This window comes from Miniopterus schreibersii (assembly GCF_964146895.1).
Source record: "Miniopterus schreibersii genome assembly, chromosome: 12".
NCBI classification, from domain to species: domain Eukaryota; kingdom Metazoa; phylum Chordata; class Mammalia; order Chiroptera; family Miniopteridae; genus Miniopterus; species Miniopterus schreibersii.
The window spans coordinates 24,790,048-24,805,793 of NC_138112.1; the positions used below are offsets into that span (position 1 = coordinate 24,790,048).

Below are 15,746 nucleotides of genomic sequence, written 5' to 3' on the forward strand. Positions count from 1 at the left end.
ATATATGTGTATATATATGTATTTTTATATATATTTATTTATATCCACATATATAACTAATGTAATCTATTATAAAATGTATATTTACATTTTTCTGGGAATAATATGAATAGTAGAATGAAGTAGAAAGGGGGAAGCTGATATTGCCAAAGACATAAAGGGTATAATTAGAGGATCAAAGTCCACAAGTGCCTCCCGATAGACTGCAGAAGGACTGGATTCCAGTGTACAATTGGAGGCTTGACTTTGGGAAGGCAGCTGGGCAGTCTGTGCTCTGTAGGAGGAGGGAAGGCAGAGACGTTTACAGAGCACGGCTACCAGTTGGTTGATAGACTTCGAGTGAGAGAAATAAGATTTCTTTTCTCCTTCCTTCTGTTTTCTGGGTGATATAAGTAGTAAGGTTATCACTGAGATTGAGGGTGGGGGAAGGTATGTTAAATTTTGAGGAGCAGGAGGAAGGTGTAATGTACCATTTGAAATAGTAAATTGATGTGTGAAGCATGGTAGCCCTTCTGAGTTGTGCCAAGAGGCCTACTGAGATACGTGGTCCAAAATTTAAAATGAGACAAGTCGAAATAATTGTGAAGTTTCTTTCCAGGCATGGTCCACTTCTTCAGATTAGCTAATTAAGCAGATGGGGAGTTGGATTTAACCAGCATTGGTCTACTCCTCATTAAATTCACTATAGCTGTCATCTCCAGTCCATTCCATGCACTGTAGCCATAGCAACTTCAAAGCATGAGTCAAATTAAATCACTTCTCTTGCTTCAGACACTTTAATAACTTCTTATTTCTCCTAGAATAAAGACCAAAAATCCTTATGATAGCCTGGAAAGCTCTCCCTGCTTTGACTCTGTCCAACTTCTCACCTTGATTCAATTTGTTTCTTGTCTACACAACAGCAACACTGGCCTTTCAATTCCATTGCTCCGCTTGCGTCCTCCCACCATATGTATATATAATCTCTGTATCCATACGTTCTTACTCTCCACCACCCCTGCCCACCCCTACCCACACTTGTACCTAATATCTTTAAATCACAACTCAGAAGTTAATTTGCCTTAGAAGCCTCCTAGGGACCTCAATTTTTGGTGTTTCTTACACTGACTATGCTACCATCACTATATTTGTTTCCTTAAGAGCACTTATTTCCATTGGTAACTATACATTCAAAGTGTGAACACTGGTGTAACAAATGTCCTCAATGGACTATAAAATAAGCATTATCATTGCTTACCAGTGTACTCAAGGGCTTATTAAAAGGATTGTTCATAGTAAATGTAAAAATATTTATTAAGGAAAGGGAGAAAGTGGGGGAGGGAAGGAGGGAGGAGGGGGGAAGGAAGGAAGGAAGGAAGGAAGGAAGGAAGGAAGGAAGGAAGGAAGGAAGGAAGGAAGGGAAGAAGGAAGGAAGGAAGGAAGAGAGAGAGAAAGCAGGCATATCCTCTGCTTCATGAAAACTCTGAAGCTAGTGGGGCAGTGGTCAGACACATAAACAAATGTCATACTGTGCCCACCAAATCGGAGGATGCTGTTGCTCCTGTGAGGGAGATTTGGGAGGCTTTCTAAGCCAAACTGAGTATTAGAGGTTAGTAAGACTTGTTCAGAGTAGGAGATTACTCCAGGGAGAGAAACAGCTTGAATAATGTCTCTGAGGGGTGAACTACCATGAAATGCCAGGAAAATGTCATGGAGTTGGAAGGCCAGACTGGGATGGCATCCAGAGGTCGTGTCATGGAGGAGCTTGTAGGAATTGCTAAGAAGCTTGCTCTTTTGTCCCAAACATATTGGTGAAAAACTGAAGGGTTTTAAACAGGAAATGAAATCAAATTTACACTTTATATGGGTCACCCTGATGTCATTACACAGATTGGAAAGGAGAAAGATCAGGTTAGAAGCAAAGGTGCCCAATTAAATATTTGTCATAGTGTCAAGGAAGCTAAGGAGATAAAGTTCTGTGGAGGGAATGGTGTCCAATGAAATAGGACCACACAATAATTTTGCGCGGGGGCATTACTGCTAACCATATGAAGACTATCTTATTGGGAAAATGCAGGGAAGTTTGGGGATGGTATAGATGCTTTGAATTACTGAGTAAACTGGAGACCAGTGAATAGAGAGAGTAATAAAGAGAAGCACATGGCAAATGGACCAATTTCTAAAGTCATCCTGTTTCTGAGTTCCCTTAGGACTCTGAGAGTGGTTGAATTTATACTGATCTGGCCTGTAATTAACAGTGGAAGATGACTTAGCAAATACATATGCAATTACTTGTGTATCCATGTAGGTAGATCTGGGTCAAAATGAGGATTAACGTATTATGTCTTCAAGTCTATATTATTTATATAGTGAAACACTATACATAATTTTAACCTTTTGTGAATGTGGAAATCATTGCAGACAGTTAATTAAAGTGATGGAATTTAATATAACTTATTTACTATTGTAATAGAACAAATCAGTCAACAAATATGAGCTGTTGTTAAATTCCTCATAACCTCAAAATCAATGAAATTTTTCTATCAGGGAAATGAAAAATTTATATTACAATTTAAATGACCATCTGTTCTCAGGAGAGAGAATAAATTGTTTTCTCCTTGGTTTCTCAGTTTATGAACATGAAATCTATGATATCATTTTTTAGTAGATGACAGCTCACTTATAATGCCACCAAAAATATAGAGGCTGCTTAGTAAATGATTGGAATTCACTACTCATAAAGTTTTATTCTAGGTCAGTCATTTTCCAACTCCCCAAATGGAGAAAAATACAAAATTTTTGTTTTCTGGCCAATAAAAAAAGTTACTTTTTATTCTTGAAATAAGCAGTGTATATAATTTCTGAACCTGGAAATAGAGTTATTACAGCAAAGTGGTTTGTTTTTGTAGATTGTTATGTTTTTATTAAGATGTATTCCTAAGAAAAGTTTGAATTCTCTGTTATCTACCATTTTCTGTTTTATTTCACTATATAATATGAAGGAAAATAGGAATAGTGAGGAATTTTCTTGGTAACATAATTTCTTAAACAATGCCAAAAATATGACAGTAATGCAGTAGGTGGCCAAGAAGGAATATGTCATTTTGCCAAGTTGTTCTAGTGTTAATGGACTAAATAATTTCAAAGAAGGCAGGAAGGCAAGGGTTTTGTGCCATTACTATTATCATGAGGAACATTTTTAAGTACTCATTTGTTTGATGCCCTTGCTAAGCATGTTATAAATGAAGTAAATGAATATAGTTCCTGTTTCCTTAAGAAATGGTAATTTTTTAAAGCAAAATTGTGACTTGGTGGATTAAAATGAAGCAGATAAGCTTCTCTAATGTCATCCAAATGAACACACCAAAAACACGACATATCTTAATACCAAAGGAAAGTACTTATCTTATGTGGATTCAAAGGCAATCGAGAAAGGGAACTTTGGGTCTAGCAAAAATACTGCTGCTTTTACTATGATTTTTGAACTTTAACAAAGGAGGAGGGTGGGATTTCATAAACACATATAACTAAAATGGGGAAACTGAACTCTTCCATAAAATGAGGTTTTTGAGAAAATTTGGAGATGGCAATTAAATAACGGACGTGGAATACTAGGGAACCGTAAGAAATGTCCCTAGACTGAGTAGTACAATAGTTAGCGGAGTTAGTGAAGGAAAGTTAAAATAGTTTGTTGCAGCATGAGGAAGAATTAAACGTAGAAGGTCATTTTTATTGAAAAACTAATAGCATGTCGGGTACAGCTATCCACATAATTATGAGGGAAGAAAAAGAAATTCCACAGAGAAAACTTTGCATATCCCAATATTTTCAGTGCCAGTACCTAGCAGAAAGCTATGCCTCCAATTGGAGCAAGTAAGAAAATGTGTTTTAGTTTGTTCATTAGATTCCACAATAAAGATAAATTAAAATAATAATAATAACAGTAATAATAATAAAAGAAAATGTGTTTTAAATGTGGGACTGTCCTTCAGGAATAGTCAGGTGATTTGTCGTCTTTTCTCCCCCCCTTCTCATGCATGACATAGTCCTCTGACCTTGCACTTTCCTGGTAACAGTGAGACCTTTTGTAGGTGCTGGGGGGTGGTGGACTGTTCAGCGGCGCTTTGGGGTATCGCGTCTTCCCCGGTGGAGACACAGCCTCAACCGTAGGCTTCCAAAGGTGGCGGCGAGCATAGTGGAAAAGACAGCCAGGGCCCAGACCCAAACCCAATGGAAATGGGCCTTTATCTTTTCCTCTTTTTTTGAGGTTTGCGAATGCATTTGCACGGATAAATATCCCTATTCCTGCTTTTCCCTACAGAGCAGGAGCAGAAGGCAGTGTTTTTCCAAATCATCTTTTAAAAAGAGGTTTTTAATTATATTTATTACATATTTGTTTGTTCATTTAACTAGAGGAGTTGGTTTTTACAATGTAAACCTCTAACAAAAAATTCCCGGAGCCTATCAAAGACATTTATTTGGTGTTTATTATTTTTTCCATATTAAAAAGAAGTCACAGAAAAAAAAATTGCTATAACTTTCATGAGTATTGAGAATCAAGCAATATGAAGAAAATGAAAGATATTTTTAAAAGATAGAATAGTTTAAAGTGACATGCCGTGTTTCTAGATATAAAGGCTGAATATGGTAAAACTATTAAATCTTTCCAGAATAAATTATAGGCTTACTATAATTTCAGTCAAAATCAAAATTCAAAAAAATAATAAATGCTTATTTAAAGACACAGAAGAAAATAATTAAAAATAAATAACAAGAAAATCTTGAGTAACAAGATAGGACTAGCCTTATTAAAATAGGTTCTAAAATGAAATAAAATTTATAAGCAAGCTAAGAATTTACAAGGCTAAATACTCTGCCAAGGAACATGAAGCTATTAAGTGAATGAATTGAGATTGAACTCAGGCTCGTCTTATGCTGAAGCATGTGCTAGTTTACTATACAGTCTCCTATGTGGTAGTAGAGCAAAAATGACAAGAAATATATTAACAAAGGAAAATAGATTAGAAATGGATCTTTAATATGTGGATATACATATCATATGATAAAGGAAGCTCCATAAATCAATATGAACTGTTTGTAAATAGCTAAGGCAATTGGCACTTAACTATTAAAAAAATAAATCTTTAAATGACAAAAAATTACTTCCAAATAGGTTAAGTACTTTAAGTAAAAAAAAAGTTAATCTGTAAAGGAATTAGAAGAAAATAGAAATTAATAGTCACCAATCTCTAGAAGTAAAAGGCCATTCTCTCTTGGAGGAATTCACGGAGAAAAGTAAGTACATTTAACTAAAGAAACATTTTAAAATTATGTCAAAAGTAGAAAAGGCATTGAACAGAAACAAATATATCAAATTACCCATTCATACCTTCAGTCTATAAAGAGCTACTTCAATTCAAAAAGAAATAAGCTGAGAAAAGAAATGGGTAAACTATGTGAACAGAGTAAATCATACTAGTATTGAAATAAATGTTAATTAGAATAACTATATACTATATTCCACCTATCAATTAACAAAGATTTTCTTTGTTGATAATATCCATTACTGGTAAGGATGCAAAATATTGACATTTGACTCTCAAGCTGAGCCTTGATTAGGGCTCTTTCAGAGGATGCAACTCTTAAATTTGGTCACAGAAAATCTGAAAATTTATATAGGCATGGTAAGGGTCACTTGTGCTGGAAAACAGGTTAAAGTAGGAGCTTTCTAGGCAGGAAAGGGCACTGTAGGAGGAAAGAATACAGATTGCAGTGAAAGGCATGATGCCATTAGGCAATAATCTGATGTCAGCGCAGCTGAGCTTGCAGCTCATTGTGAGAAGTATCGGGACACAGACTGCGGAGATATGGAGTCTATTTTTATAAGAGTGTTGAGCATTGGGTTGAATAAATTAGACTTAAGTCTGTATTCTGCAGGAGATTAAGAATCTCCATTCCAGTACCTAACTTTGCTATGCTGAAAATAAAAAATGAAACAATCAATGATCATTACTGGTAGGCATAGTCTGTGAAGGCCGCTTCAAGGAATGGGAATGTGAGCTGGCCGTTCAGTCTTGGACAGGTGTTGGTTAAAGGAAGGACAGGCGGTCCTGGCATTGGGAATGCCTGTGCAAAAGAAAACCCAGTTTTGTCCAGTGAAACAGCCTAACAAAGGAAGTACATTCGTATCTTTCCTTGTGGCTCTTCCCTAATCCACCAATTCATAGGTTTGGGCTTTGACCAGTAGGTCCTGTACTTAAAAACAGAAGAATCTCACTGCATGGTTGGTTTTGATAGGCTTCAAAAGCCCAAACATCACATGCTGTTAATTTTGTCTGCCCACGGTTTTAGGTTAGAACTTTATAAAAACGTAAAAGAAAATTTCCAGTTTCTTTGGATCTTCGGTAAAATTGCCTGTTCCTTCTTGAATATGCGCGCCCAGGGGGTATTCAGGGTTTCTGTGTAAAGCCGGCACTGAATTAGCATCAAGCGGAGCCTTGATCGCTGTGAGGTGTTTCTTTTGTTGAATGCCTACATTGTTAAAGTAGTGCATTTGCTGTGACAAATGAAAATATAATATTTTCGTTAAAAGGTGGATTGTGGAAAGCTTAGTAGCAATAATGTGTCTATCAAAAAAAAAAATGCCTCTGCTCTTTGCTTTCACTTTCCTTGAACCCCTGTTCTTTTCTTTTCCCCCCGTCGATTTTTGTTATAGTTTAGCCTCAGTGGCAACAGAAGAGAATTTATATTTTATAAGAAAGCAAGTGATAGACGTTAATTCACTGATGTGTTTAGAGGCCAAGAAGCCTGCGGTTATTTCAAAAGCTGCTTTTGATTTTGTAAAAATAGCATGTTTAACAAGTAGGAGCCAGAATAATGAATATTAAAGGAACGGGCTTTTATCACTGCGCTTCCCCTGAAAATAAAAGGATCCATTAAATAATTTTCCTTTGTGTTTCGCTGCATTGCCTACCCTGAGACCTTACAGTGTTAACAATACCAGTGGTGCGGGCATAGGGATTGTATACGGCCTTGTTGTGTTTTTCTGCTATTGTGTAATCCTTAGGCAGGAGGAAATTAAGGGAGGGAGGAGAGGAGAAAAGGAAGCACAGTGTTTTCTCCCCCAAGAATGAGGCAGGATGATGCAGCGAAAAGAGCACTGGACTATGAGTTTTTTGGGATTTGTGTTTGGTTTTGTTTTTTAATCTTTCTGCCTCTTGCATGTGACCTTGGGCCAGTCGGCCAGCCTGTCTGGCTTTTCGTATCGTCACCTACAATATATTGTATTGCTCATTGCTGATATAAAACTGTATAATGCTTTTCAGGGAAATAAATTCTGGAATATGGATAATTTAGTTCCACAGACAGTAGGAATGATAATAGATTCCCCGGATCTCACGGGGAATATGGTGGAGGGTATATTGCCAAGTATAGGATTTTTATGTTTCTGTTTCCATCTCCTGTGAAGGTTCTTATTCATTAATTGGCTCTGGTTTTATATATACATTGTGCCCATCAGGTTCTCATCTTCTGAGTTGCAAGTGTGGGCTTGTTTTATTTTTTTGTTTTTGTCTTGTATGAGACAAGTATGAGATTCTGTATTTTATATCCCTTTAACATTGACCTCAGTATTTATGGAGAAAGTGATTTATTTTTATATAACCAGAGCTGATTGTTTTTTTCTTCTAGAATTGCAATCCATTTCCATTTGGATTTTATCAACAGAAGATTTGTCTATGTCTTTAAGAGGAAATGTTCTTGCTCTGCAGCTAGATTTTCTGATTTATCTAAGATAGTATTAATTTGAATACCTCTGATGTTGCTTTGAAAGCAATAGTTTAAATAGCAGCTATTGTTATTCAATGCTGAGTTACCATGGTGATAAAGAACATTCACTTAATAAACTTCAGAAAAGGAAAACTTATAAATTTTTCTAGTTGGTTTAAATGTACTACACCAAGTCGGCCCCTTTAATTCTTTTGCTTTTTGTTTTTTGAAGTAATTTGTTTTTCTAAGATTAGTGTGCATATTTCTTTTCCTAAGGAAAATAATACATCACATTTTGAGAAACCATTAATTTCGTTGAATCCCTAGGAGAACAGCTCTTCGTTCCCTTTTTAAGTAATTTTGTAATTGCATTCTAAATTCTTTTATAAGTAGCTGTAATGGCATTGCTATTCTTTTGTCGTCCTGACATTTCCTTGTAATAAACAGGGCTGCCCTTGAGAATAAGTGTGTGGCAAACAATAGGTACTTAACAAAAGTTTGTTGAGAGAGTGGATGAAGTATGATTTAATCAATAAAATTTCCTTCTCCTCAAAATTTTAGTCTTACTACTAATTTTAAATTCTCTGCCATTAGATATTAAAATATAGAAAACAGCAAAAATATTAGCAAAATTATTCACTTTCTCTAGCACCAGGGATCAGAAGGACTTTTTTTTAGGTTTCTTTCACTGTTGTTGTTTTTTTGTAATAACATTTTGTTGATTCTTTTGCTCTTTGTTACCAATGTGTCCAGGCAAAGTTGGCTGTTCTGTTCTTTCGGTCTCTTGGAGTATGCACATAACACTTATTTATTTTTAGTATATATAACTTTTGATAACACATATGTGCTCTTTCTTGGACCTTTAGCATATTAAGGACCTAACTTGGTACCTGATATTTAGTACATGATCAATAAATACTTGCTGAAAAAATAAATTTTAGATGTGTATCTTTTGTTTACATAGTTAAATAATATCTCTTAAATGTTATGAAGAAAATTAACTTGTAGGTTTTCTTTTAAACAGTGAGTGTGTATGTGTTTCTGCATCAGCGTTGTGTCCTCTGCAGGTGGAAGAGCAGACAGTTACAAAAGCTATAATGTACAGACTGTGAATGACAAGTGTCCTTGAAGATTTTTGTATGTTTTTGATAGCATACACATTTATCTTTAAAAAAATTATTAAATGAGATACCAATAACACAAAAGTTAATGCCTTTTTTTCTTTCATCTGAAATCCTTAGACATATTCAGTCTTGACTCTTTGTTGTATGTGCTTATAGATTTCTTAGATAATTGTGGTTGAAGCCATCCAACACCTTAGAGAGATGAAAATGCTGGAGAGAATTTTATGATAGCTTGTCAACCCCTTAGCTAAATTCTCATGAAGAATTCTTTCACTACAGCTGTGAGAAATATATTAAGGACAGGCATTCTAGAACCCTTGAAAGGCTCTGTGGTAGCTGATTGTGGGCTGAGAGTGACAAGTGAAAGAGGCCATCGTTGAAGGGGGCTCTGTGAACTCAGTGGAGATGATGAGGTTTCTGACTGGCAGGTGCTAAGAGGCAGCACTTACTTGGAACTGGGTGTGGTTACCATAGTGGGCAGCTTGGCTGGAACAGTGATCAGAATGGATTGACCTCTAGAGATTTTTGGTGTTGACTAACTGAACACGGTGTCCTTAGGACTCAAATAGATGGATGACCTAGTAAATTCTAACTTTATTTGTACAAATGAAAAGAAAACTCTAGGGCTGGCAAATAGAGGCATGACCTGAATCATCTCAATAGAGAGTCTCAGGCAGCCCTTCATCCATTTCCCAGATTTGAGTTAGTCTATAGATCTGAGCCCCTTTAATAAAAGGATGGTGACATCCCTTAGAGAAAGGACCCTTATACATGTCAAAAATTAAACTAAAATAATCCTCTTACCTTGTAGCTGTTGGTAGAGTGACTCAGCGTTGGTGAAAGGGAAATAATTCAACTTCGGGGGAACTGAACATTGACTCTAAAGAAATACTATTTCCTGAAGAACCAAAACATTACTGTAATAGACCCATAACAGTAAGGGCTTATGGAAAAGTAATGGAGTTTTGGCTTCAGCCTGTGTCACCATGGGCCCAGTGGTTCCCTGCATCCACCCCAATTCCAGAACGCATAATTGGAATAAACATGCTTAGTCACTCTCAGAATCCCTTTATCCATACAACTTTTTCTCTCTCTTTTATGCTATTTTTTTTCTTAATTTACTTTCTTTGTTTTGGACTTTTAGGTAGAAAGGAACATTTTCCATGATTTATTATTAGTCTTAAATTGACTCCTTATATGCCATTGTTTCTTCTTTAACTCAATAGTTATACCCCATTCTTTCAGATTTGTATAAAAATTATTAATGTGTATGTGCTCAGGGACCTCACCCCCAGCCTTTACCAGCTTTCTTTCTTTCCTGAAATTAACTTTCTTAAAGAAAAGAATATCTTTTGGAACTATTCTATTGTTGGGTTTTTGTAATATAGTTAGGCTTGGGTAGAAAATGACTCAATGGAGAAGTGAGAAAGAGGAATTTTCACTGGAAGGGACAGGCTTTAATTTTTTAAAAAGAAAGAAAGAGCAGGGAATTGAGTTAGAGAGGAAGGAGAAATAGAACATGCACCTGTGCTTCCTAACTTGCGAATACAAGCTAGAGGCTCTGGGGGGTAAACACTGCCTTTCAGTAGAGAATGTTGAGATACAGTCACTGGAAAGAGTGTAAGAGAGCTTAAGATGTTTGTGAACACTTAGTGTGCACTCACTCCTCACTCCTACCCATCTTCCCATGTATTAATGATTTGATTTTGAGCAATATTGTAAAATTAGAATTACTTCATTATCATCTTTTGACGAATAGCCTATCTTCAACTTGATTGACGCTACCAAAACCAGCCACCTGGATTCCAGTTATTGTCAGGTTATTTCTTTATTTCATGACAATCGATCCCCTATTGAACCTTTTAAACATTTATGCATTAAATTTTCATCATTGGCCATAGTTTTCATAAAAGATCCATAACTTTTGAGTAGATGCTGATCCAACATCAGCAGATTTGTTTACTTCCATGTGTTCGGTGAAATGCTTATGGCCTCCAGGTGGATGGCAAATGTTGACAAACATTTTATTCAAGTTACACGCTCATCACCATCTTTCTTGAAAGAGAAAAATAGTATAATGTTTACTGTTTAGTTATTCATTATCTTTTTTAGCTTACTACTGTTGAAATGATTTATGATACTTCAAAATAAAGGGCAAAACCAGTATAATAAGAGTATTCAGGCAACTCTGTATTCATTAAGGTAAAGTGTTTCACCTCTGTTTCTTATGCACTGCCATGCCAACCTAAATGACAGTGTCTCACTGACACTCTTACCTGGAGGCATGGTGGCTCTGTGCCATCTCATGGACTGCATCAGGGCATGGCGCCACCGGCTAGAATACCTCGTGGACCTGCAGGGACACCTGCTTATTTTTCCCCGCTTTGGCCCAGACTAGATGCTGTTACTTGTCCGAAAGAATGTGTCTGAGAGCATTTCATTTTAACAATGAGCACATGACTCTCACCCAATAGTCGCTGAGAACATGATAGAAGCTCTCCGTACGAAGTGGAGTTTCAGCTTCGTGCTCTGTCCCAGCCTGATGGCCTGACTGTCGCAGCTGAAGGACAGGTCCCCTAGCTTCTCAGGGTTGATAGCGGTTGGGTGATTAACCTTGGCAAGCAGTATTCTGTATTCAGCAGAAACTGGAAATTGTAAATATTCTTTCAGCTAATACTTACCTAGCACCTTAATATGTAGGCATCGGATTATGTTCCCTATCCTGGTGACACTGTGCCCATCACCTAGATTTTATATCTACCATATAACAAAAAGTATGTAGTGTGATAGATTCGGTGAGAGGAGTGTTCTAGGAGTACAGAGCAGGGCCATCGATTTCAGACACAGTAGGAGGAGAGGAAGAAAGCAGGGATCAGGGAAGCCTTGCGTTAGGAATGACTCTAGAGGCGATGAATGTCCAGTCCGGGGTCCTGATTAGGGTGGTAGGTTATGCGGCACAGATAGCTTACAGTATAACCAGGTCTGAGGAGGGACAGAGGGCTCTTCCTTCCTCCACTTTGCCTTCTCTTTTTTTCTCATTTTCTGTTTCCCTCCCTCTCTCCTCCCTCCGTATTTTACCCCTTCTCTTTGTCCCTTCCTGCCTCCCTCCCTTTTTCTCTCCCACCCTCTCTCCTTCCTTCATTACCAACTGCATAAGGGCAGAATTTTTAAAATCAAATTCTTGGTTCATGGGCTAATATTATCATTGGACAGTCCCTGGCCCTCATGTGCTAATTCATTCACTCATGTGAAATATTAACAATTACACCTATTTCTTTGCTTTTAAAATTTAATCCCATTACTCCTCCTAAAAGGTAGCTATTATCTTGAGTTGTGTATATATTTCCTTTTTATTGTTTTTTTTCCATATATACATACCTAAACAATATATTGCTTAGTTTTTGTTAACTCAACAAAAAATGATATTCTTTTATATATGTAATCTGCTTGTATTTTTTTCCACTCAACATCATACTGATATGTTTCACTATGTTTTTATTTGTAACTGAAGTCATTCAGTTTTATTTCAGTTAATATTCCATTGTGTGAATATGCTACATATTGTCCATTCTCCTATGGATGGGCAGCCGAGTTGTTTACCTGTGTTATTATGAACAGTGCTGCTATGAACGTTTTTTACTTGCTGCCTGGGACATACGTGAAGATTTCTTCAGAGTATGTATCTGGGAATGGAAATATTGACTCATAGGGTATGCAAAGGTTAAAATTAAAAGACAATGCCAAATTGTTTTCCAAAGCTATTGCACCGACTTGCATTCCCACCAGAAATATAGAAAGCTTACACTGATGCACATTCTTTCTAACACTTGGTCTTGTGAGATTAATTTCTATCAGTTGCATGCCGTGTAATGGGGGTGCTACCTAATGGTGTGTGATTTTGGTTTGCATTTCCCAGGTTACTAATGAGATTGTGCATCTCTTGGTATATTTATTGGCCACATGTGTTTCCTCTAATCTTTCAATTATAATATTTTACTAGTTTATACTAGTAAACACTTGCTATTTTTATATTTGCAGTTGTTGTGATATAATCATAAAAAGTTATATAGTCATTAAAGTGAAATAGATATATTTTAGTAGTATAGAAACAGTGGGTAAATTTCTAATCAAGGATGCACAGTCAGATAGTTGACACATTTAAAAGAATAGGCAATAATTCTATTTTGAAATTATTTTCATGGCTTTTTTTATAGCTTGATGTTTATTTTTCTTTTGACAGAACGATTTCGAGATTTACTGCTTCCTCCATCCAGTCAAGACTCTGAGATTCTGCCCTTCATTCAGTCCAGAAAATATCCCAAGTAAGCAATAGGAGTTCACTGGGTATTGAAAAGGGAATGGGCAAGTAAGTCATGGGAGAGATTTGGAAGGACAAAGACAAACTCGTTTCTTTCTTAAGATTTCTGAAAAATCCAGAATAACTTAATCTAACTTGGGCATCTCTGGCAATATAATGTCTCGGGCTCTGCTCAGCTGGGTCAGAGAAAAAAGACTTGCTTGCAAGTGCAAGCAGTGTGGCTGGAAACTGTTGCAGAGTGCAAACCAAACTGTCTGCATCGGTGTCTGGTCTGGTTTCCTGTTGCTATTCTTTAAATGCAGTGATTCGCTCATATTATAATAAGTGGTTTTCAAATATCCACATTCCAGATGTGACTGTAGCAATTTCTATAGATTCCTCTTTACTGTCTTTATAGTTATGAGAAGTGATATCTCCCGATCCTTTCTAAATGGGGCAGACCTTGACTCTTAGATGCCACAAGCGTACCTATTGGTTGAAGGAATATTCCTTCATCTTCCCAGAGAGTAAAGAATTACCAGGGTTTTTTGTCTTGTTTTTAATTAGGCAGCCTTTTTCTAAAGGCTGGTGGATGCTGGTATTGGATGCTTCCTGTGGAAACTTAAAGCTCCCTCTACTCCATGAATGCCTGACTCTCTTTACCAGCTAGTACACAAGAGGCTAAAGAACGAGTAAACTATCTTAAATAAAAAAGGAAGGTCATCAAGTTAAAGAATTAAAGCTTGGTTTACACATTTTCCGTCAAAACTAATCACTCGGCTAAATGACTCATTGATTGGTTGGGCAGTTTATTCAAGTATTTAGTGAACTTCTCTTCCTAGGATAAACCCCCACCCCAGTACTTAGCTTTAATAATATTTACTTAACTCTCAAAACAAAAATACAGAATCTGAATTATTTGTTCATTGTTTTAGATATTAATCCCTAGCAATAGCCTTCCAGGGCCCTCACACACAGGGACGTACATGTGCCCGGACAGCCTGGCGCGCACCCGCCCCTCCCTCATGTCCACGCTGGCTGGGGGCTGGAGGTGCCTGCCGTGGCTGCTGCGTGCCCATCCGTGTTGCCCGGCGGTGCTGTTTGCAGAGCCCGGTGGTGCCTGCTTCTCTGCCTCCTGGGCTACTGTCTGCCTGATACGTTTGCTTGAAGAGGGGAGTCACAGTGGTTTCTCAGCCGGTAATCTGTTTGAGCTGTTTCCCTAGGTTTTCTTAGCTATATGGTTTTACATGTATTCTTCTTGCTCTTAGATTTCTATTCAGATAGTGATGTGATCCATTTTAGTATTTATGAGAGACACCATGTGACAACCTTTTGTCAATGTCTGATCCTTGGGGTAGGTACTCTTCTTGGTATCTGAGGATTAAAAGAATAAAAATCACCCACTGATGCCACACACACACCGTATTACGGCGATTAAGAGTGCGGGCTCTTGCCTGGCCAGTGTGGTTCAGTGTGGTCGAGCGTCGATGCATGAACCGAGAGGTCACGGGCTCAATTCCCGGTCAGGGCACATGCCCTGGCTGTGGGCTTGATCCCCAGTAGGGGGTGTGCAGGAGGCAGCGGATCAGTGTTTCTCTCATCGATGTTTCTGTCTCTCTATCCTTCCTTCCTCTCTCTCTAAAAATCAATAACAACATATTAAAAAAAAAAAAGAGTGCAGACTCTGAAGCAGACTGCCACACCAGCCGATGTTGTGACCTGGGACAACCTGACCCTCCGTGCTCAGTTCCACTTGTGTGAAAGGGGAGATGATAATACCTACACTCAGGGGTGTTATGAAGATGAAATAAATTTAACAAAAAATATTTAGAACCCAGCTGACACATAGGAACACTCCATTCTAACTGCAGGTTTTATTACTATTCATTTAAATTTGCAGATGGAATTAACTAGATTTTCTACTTCCCAGAACCTCGGGGAAGTAGATTATTGATCGATCTTGGAGGATAACTCTTATACCGGTATAACTTTTGTCAACCTGCCCTTATTAATACTTAGGGAAGTATATTTATTCACTGTTTCTAAATCTTTGCTAGATGCTAATGGGAGATGCTGCTTTGGTGCCCTCTTAACATTTTTATGAGGTTCAGTATTCTAAACTATCAAATGAAAGCATGCTAATTAAAGATTTCTGGGTCCAAATAATATTTATATAAAAAATCCTGAATTAAGTATAATTTGTTTACTTAAGTTACAGAATATTAAGCATTCGCATCTTCCCATTGCCCATTCAGTGTCTGGTTTGGCGGTAGAATTTTAGGAGGTCTTAGTGGAGTAGAGGGCGGATAACAGAATTCTGTTTGTGCTGTGCATTAGGGAGTGTTTACTTGGTCCAGGGATGGGCACTGGGGTTAAAATTCGGCATGGAATTTCACAATGCCCATGTGAAAATATTTGGGGAGGGAGGAGAGAGAGCTGTACTGAAGGACAATTAATAAATACAAGTGGGCAGGGATTTGTGTAGATCTCGACCTAATTTAAATAAATTTTAGATTATTTATTGTTTTAAATATTATCCTTTATTCTCATTTATATACAACTCTCAAGCATACTCTCAT

At 37.3% G+C, this 15,746-nt stretch overlaps 1 protein-coding gene across 2 annotated transcripts in view; it reads left to right on the top strand.

Moving 5' to 3' along the window:
- Positions 1–15,746, top strand: part of NOX4 (NADPH oxidase 4) — a 129,216-nt gene that overhangs the window by 78,542 nt on the left and 34,928 nt on the right. For both annotated transcript variants that reach the window (XM_081154290.1, XM_081154289.1), the window contains exon 13: positions 13,111–13,192. In XM_081154290.1, coding sequence (XP_081010416.1) covers positions 13,111–13,192 — 82 coding nt within the window. The remainder of the gene's footprint in view (positions 1–13,110; positions 13,193–15,746) is intronic.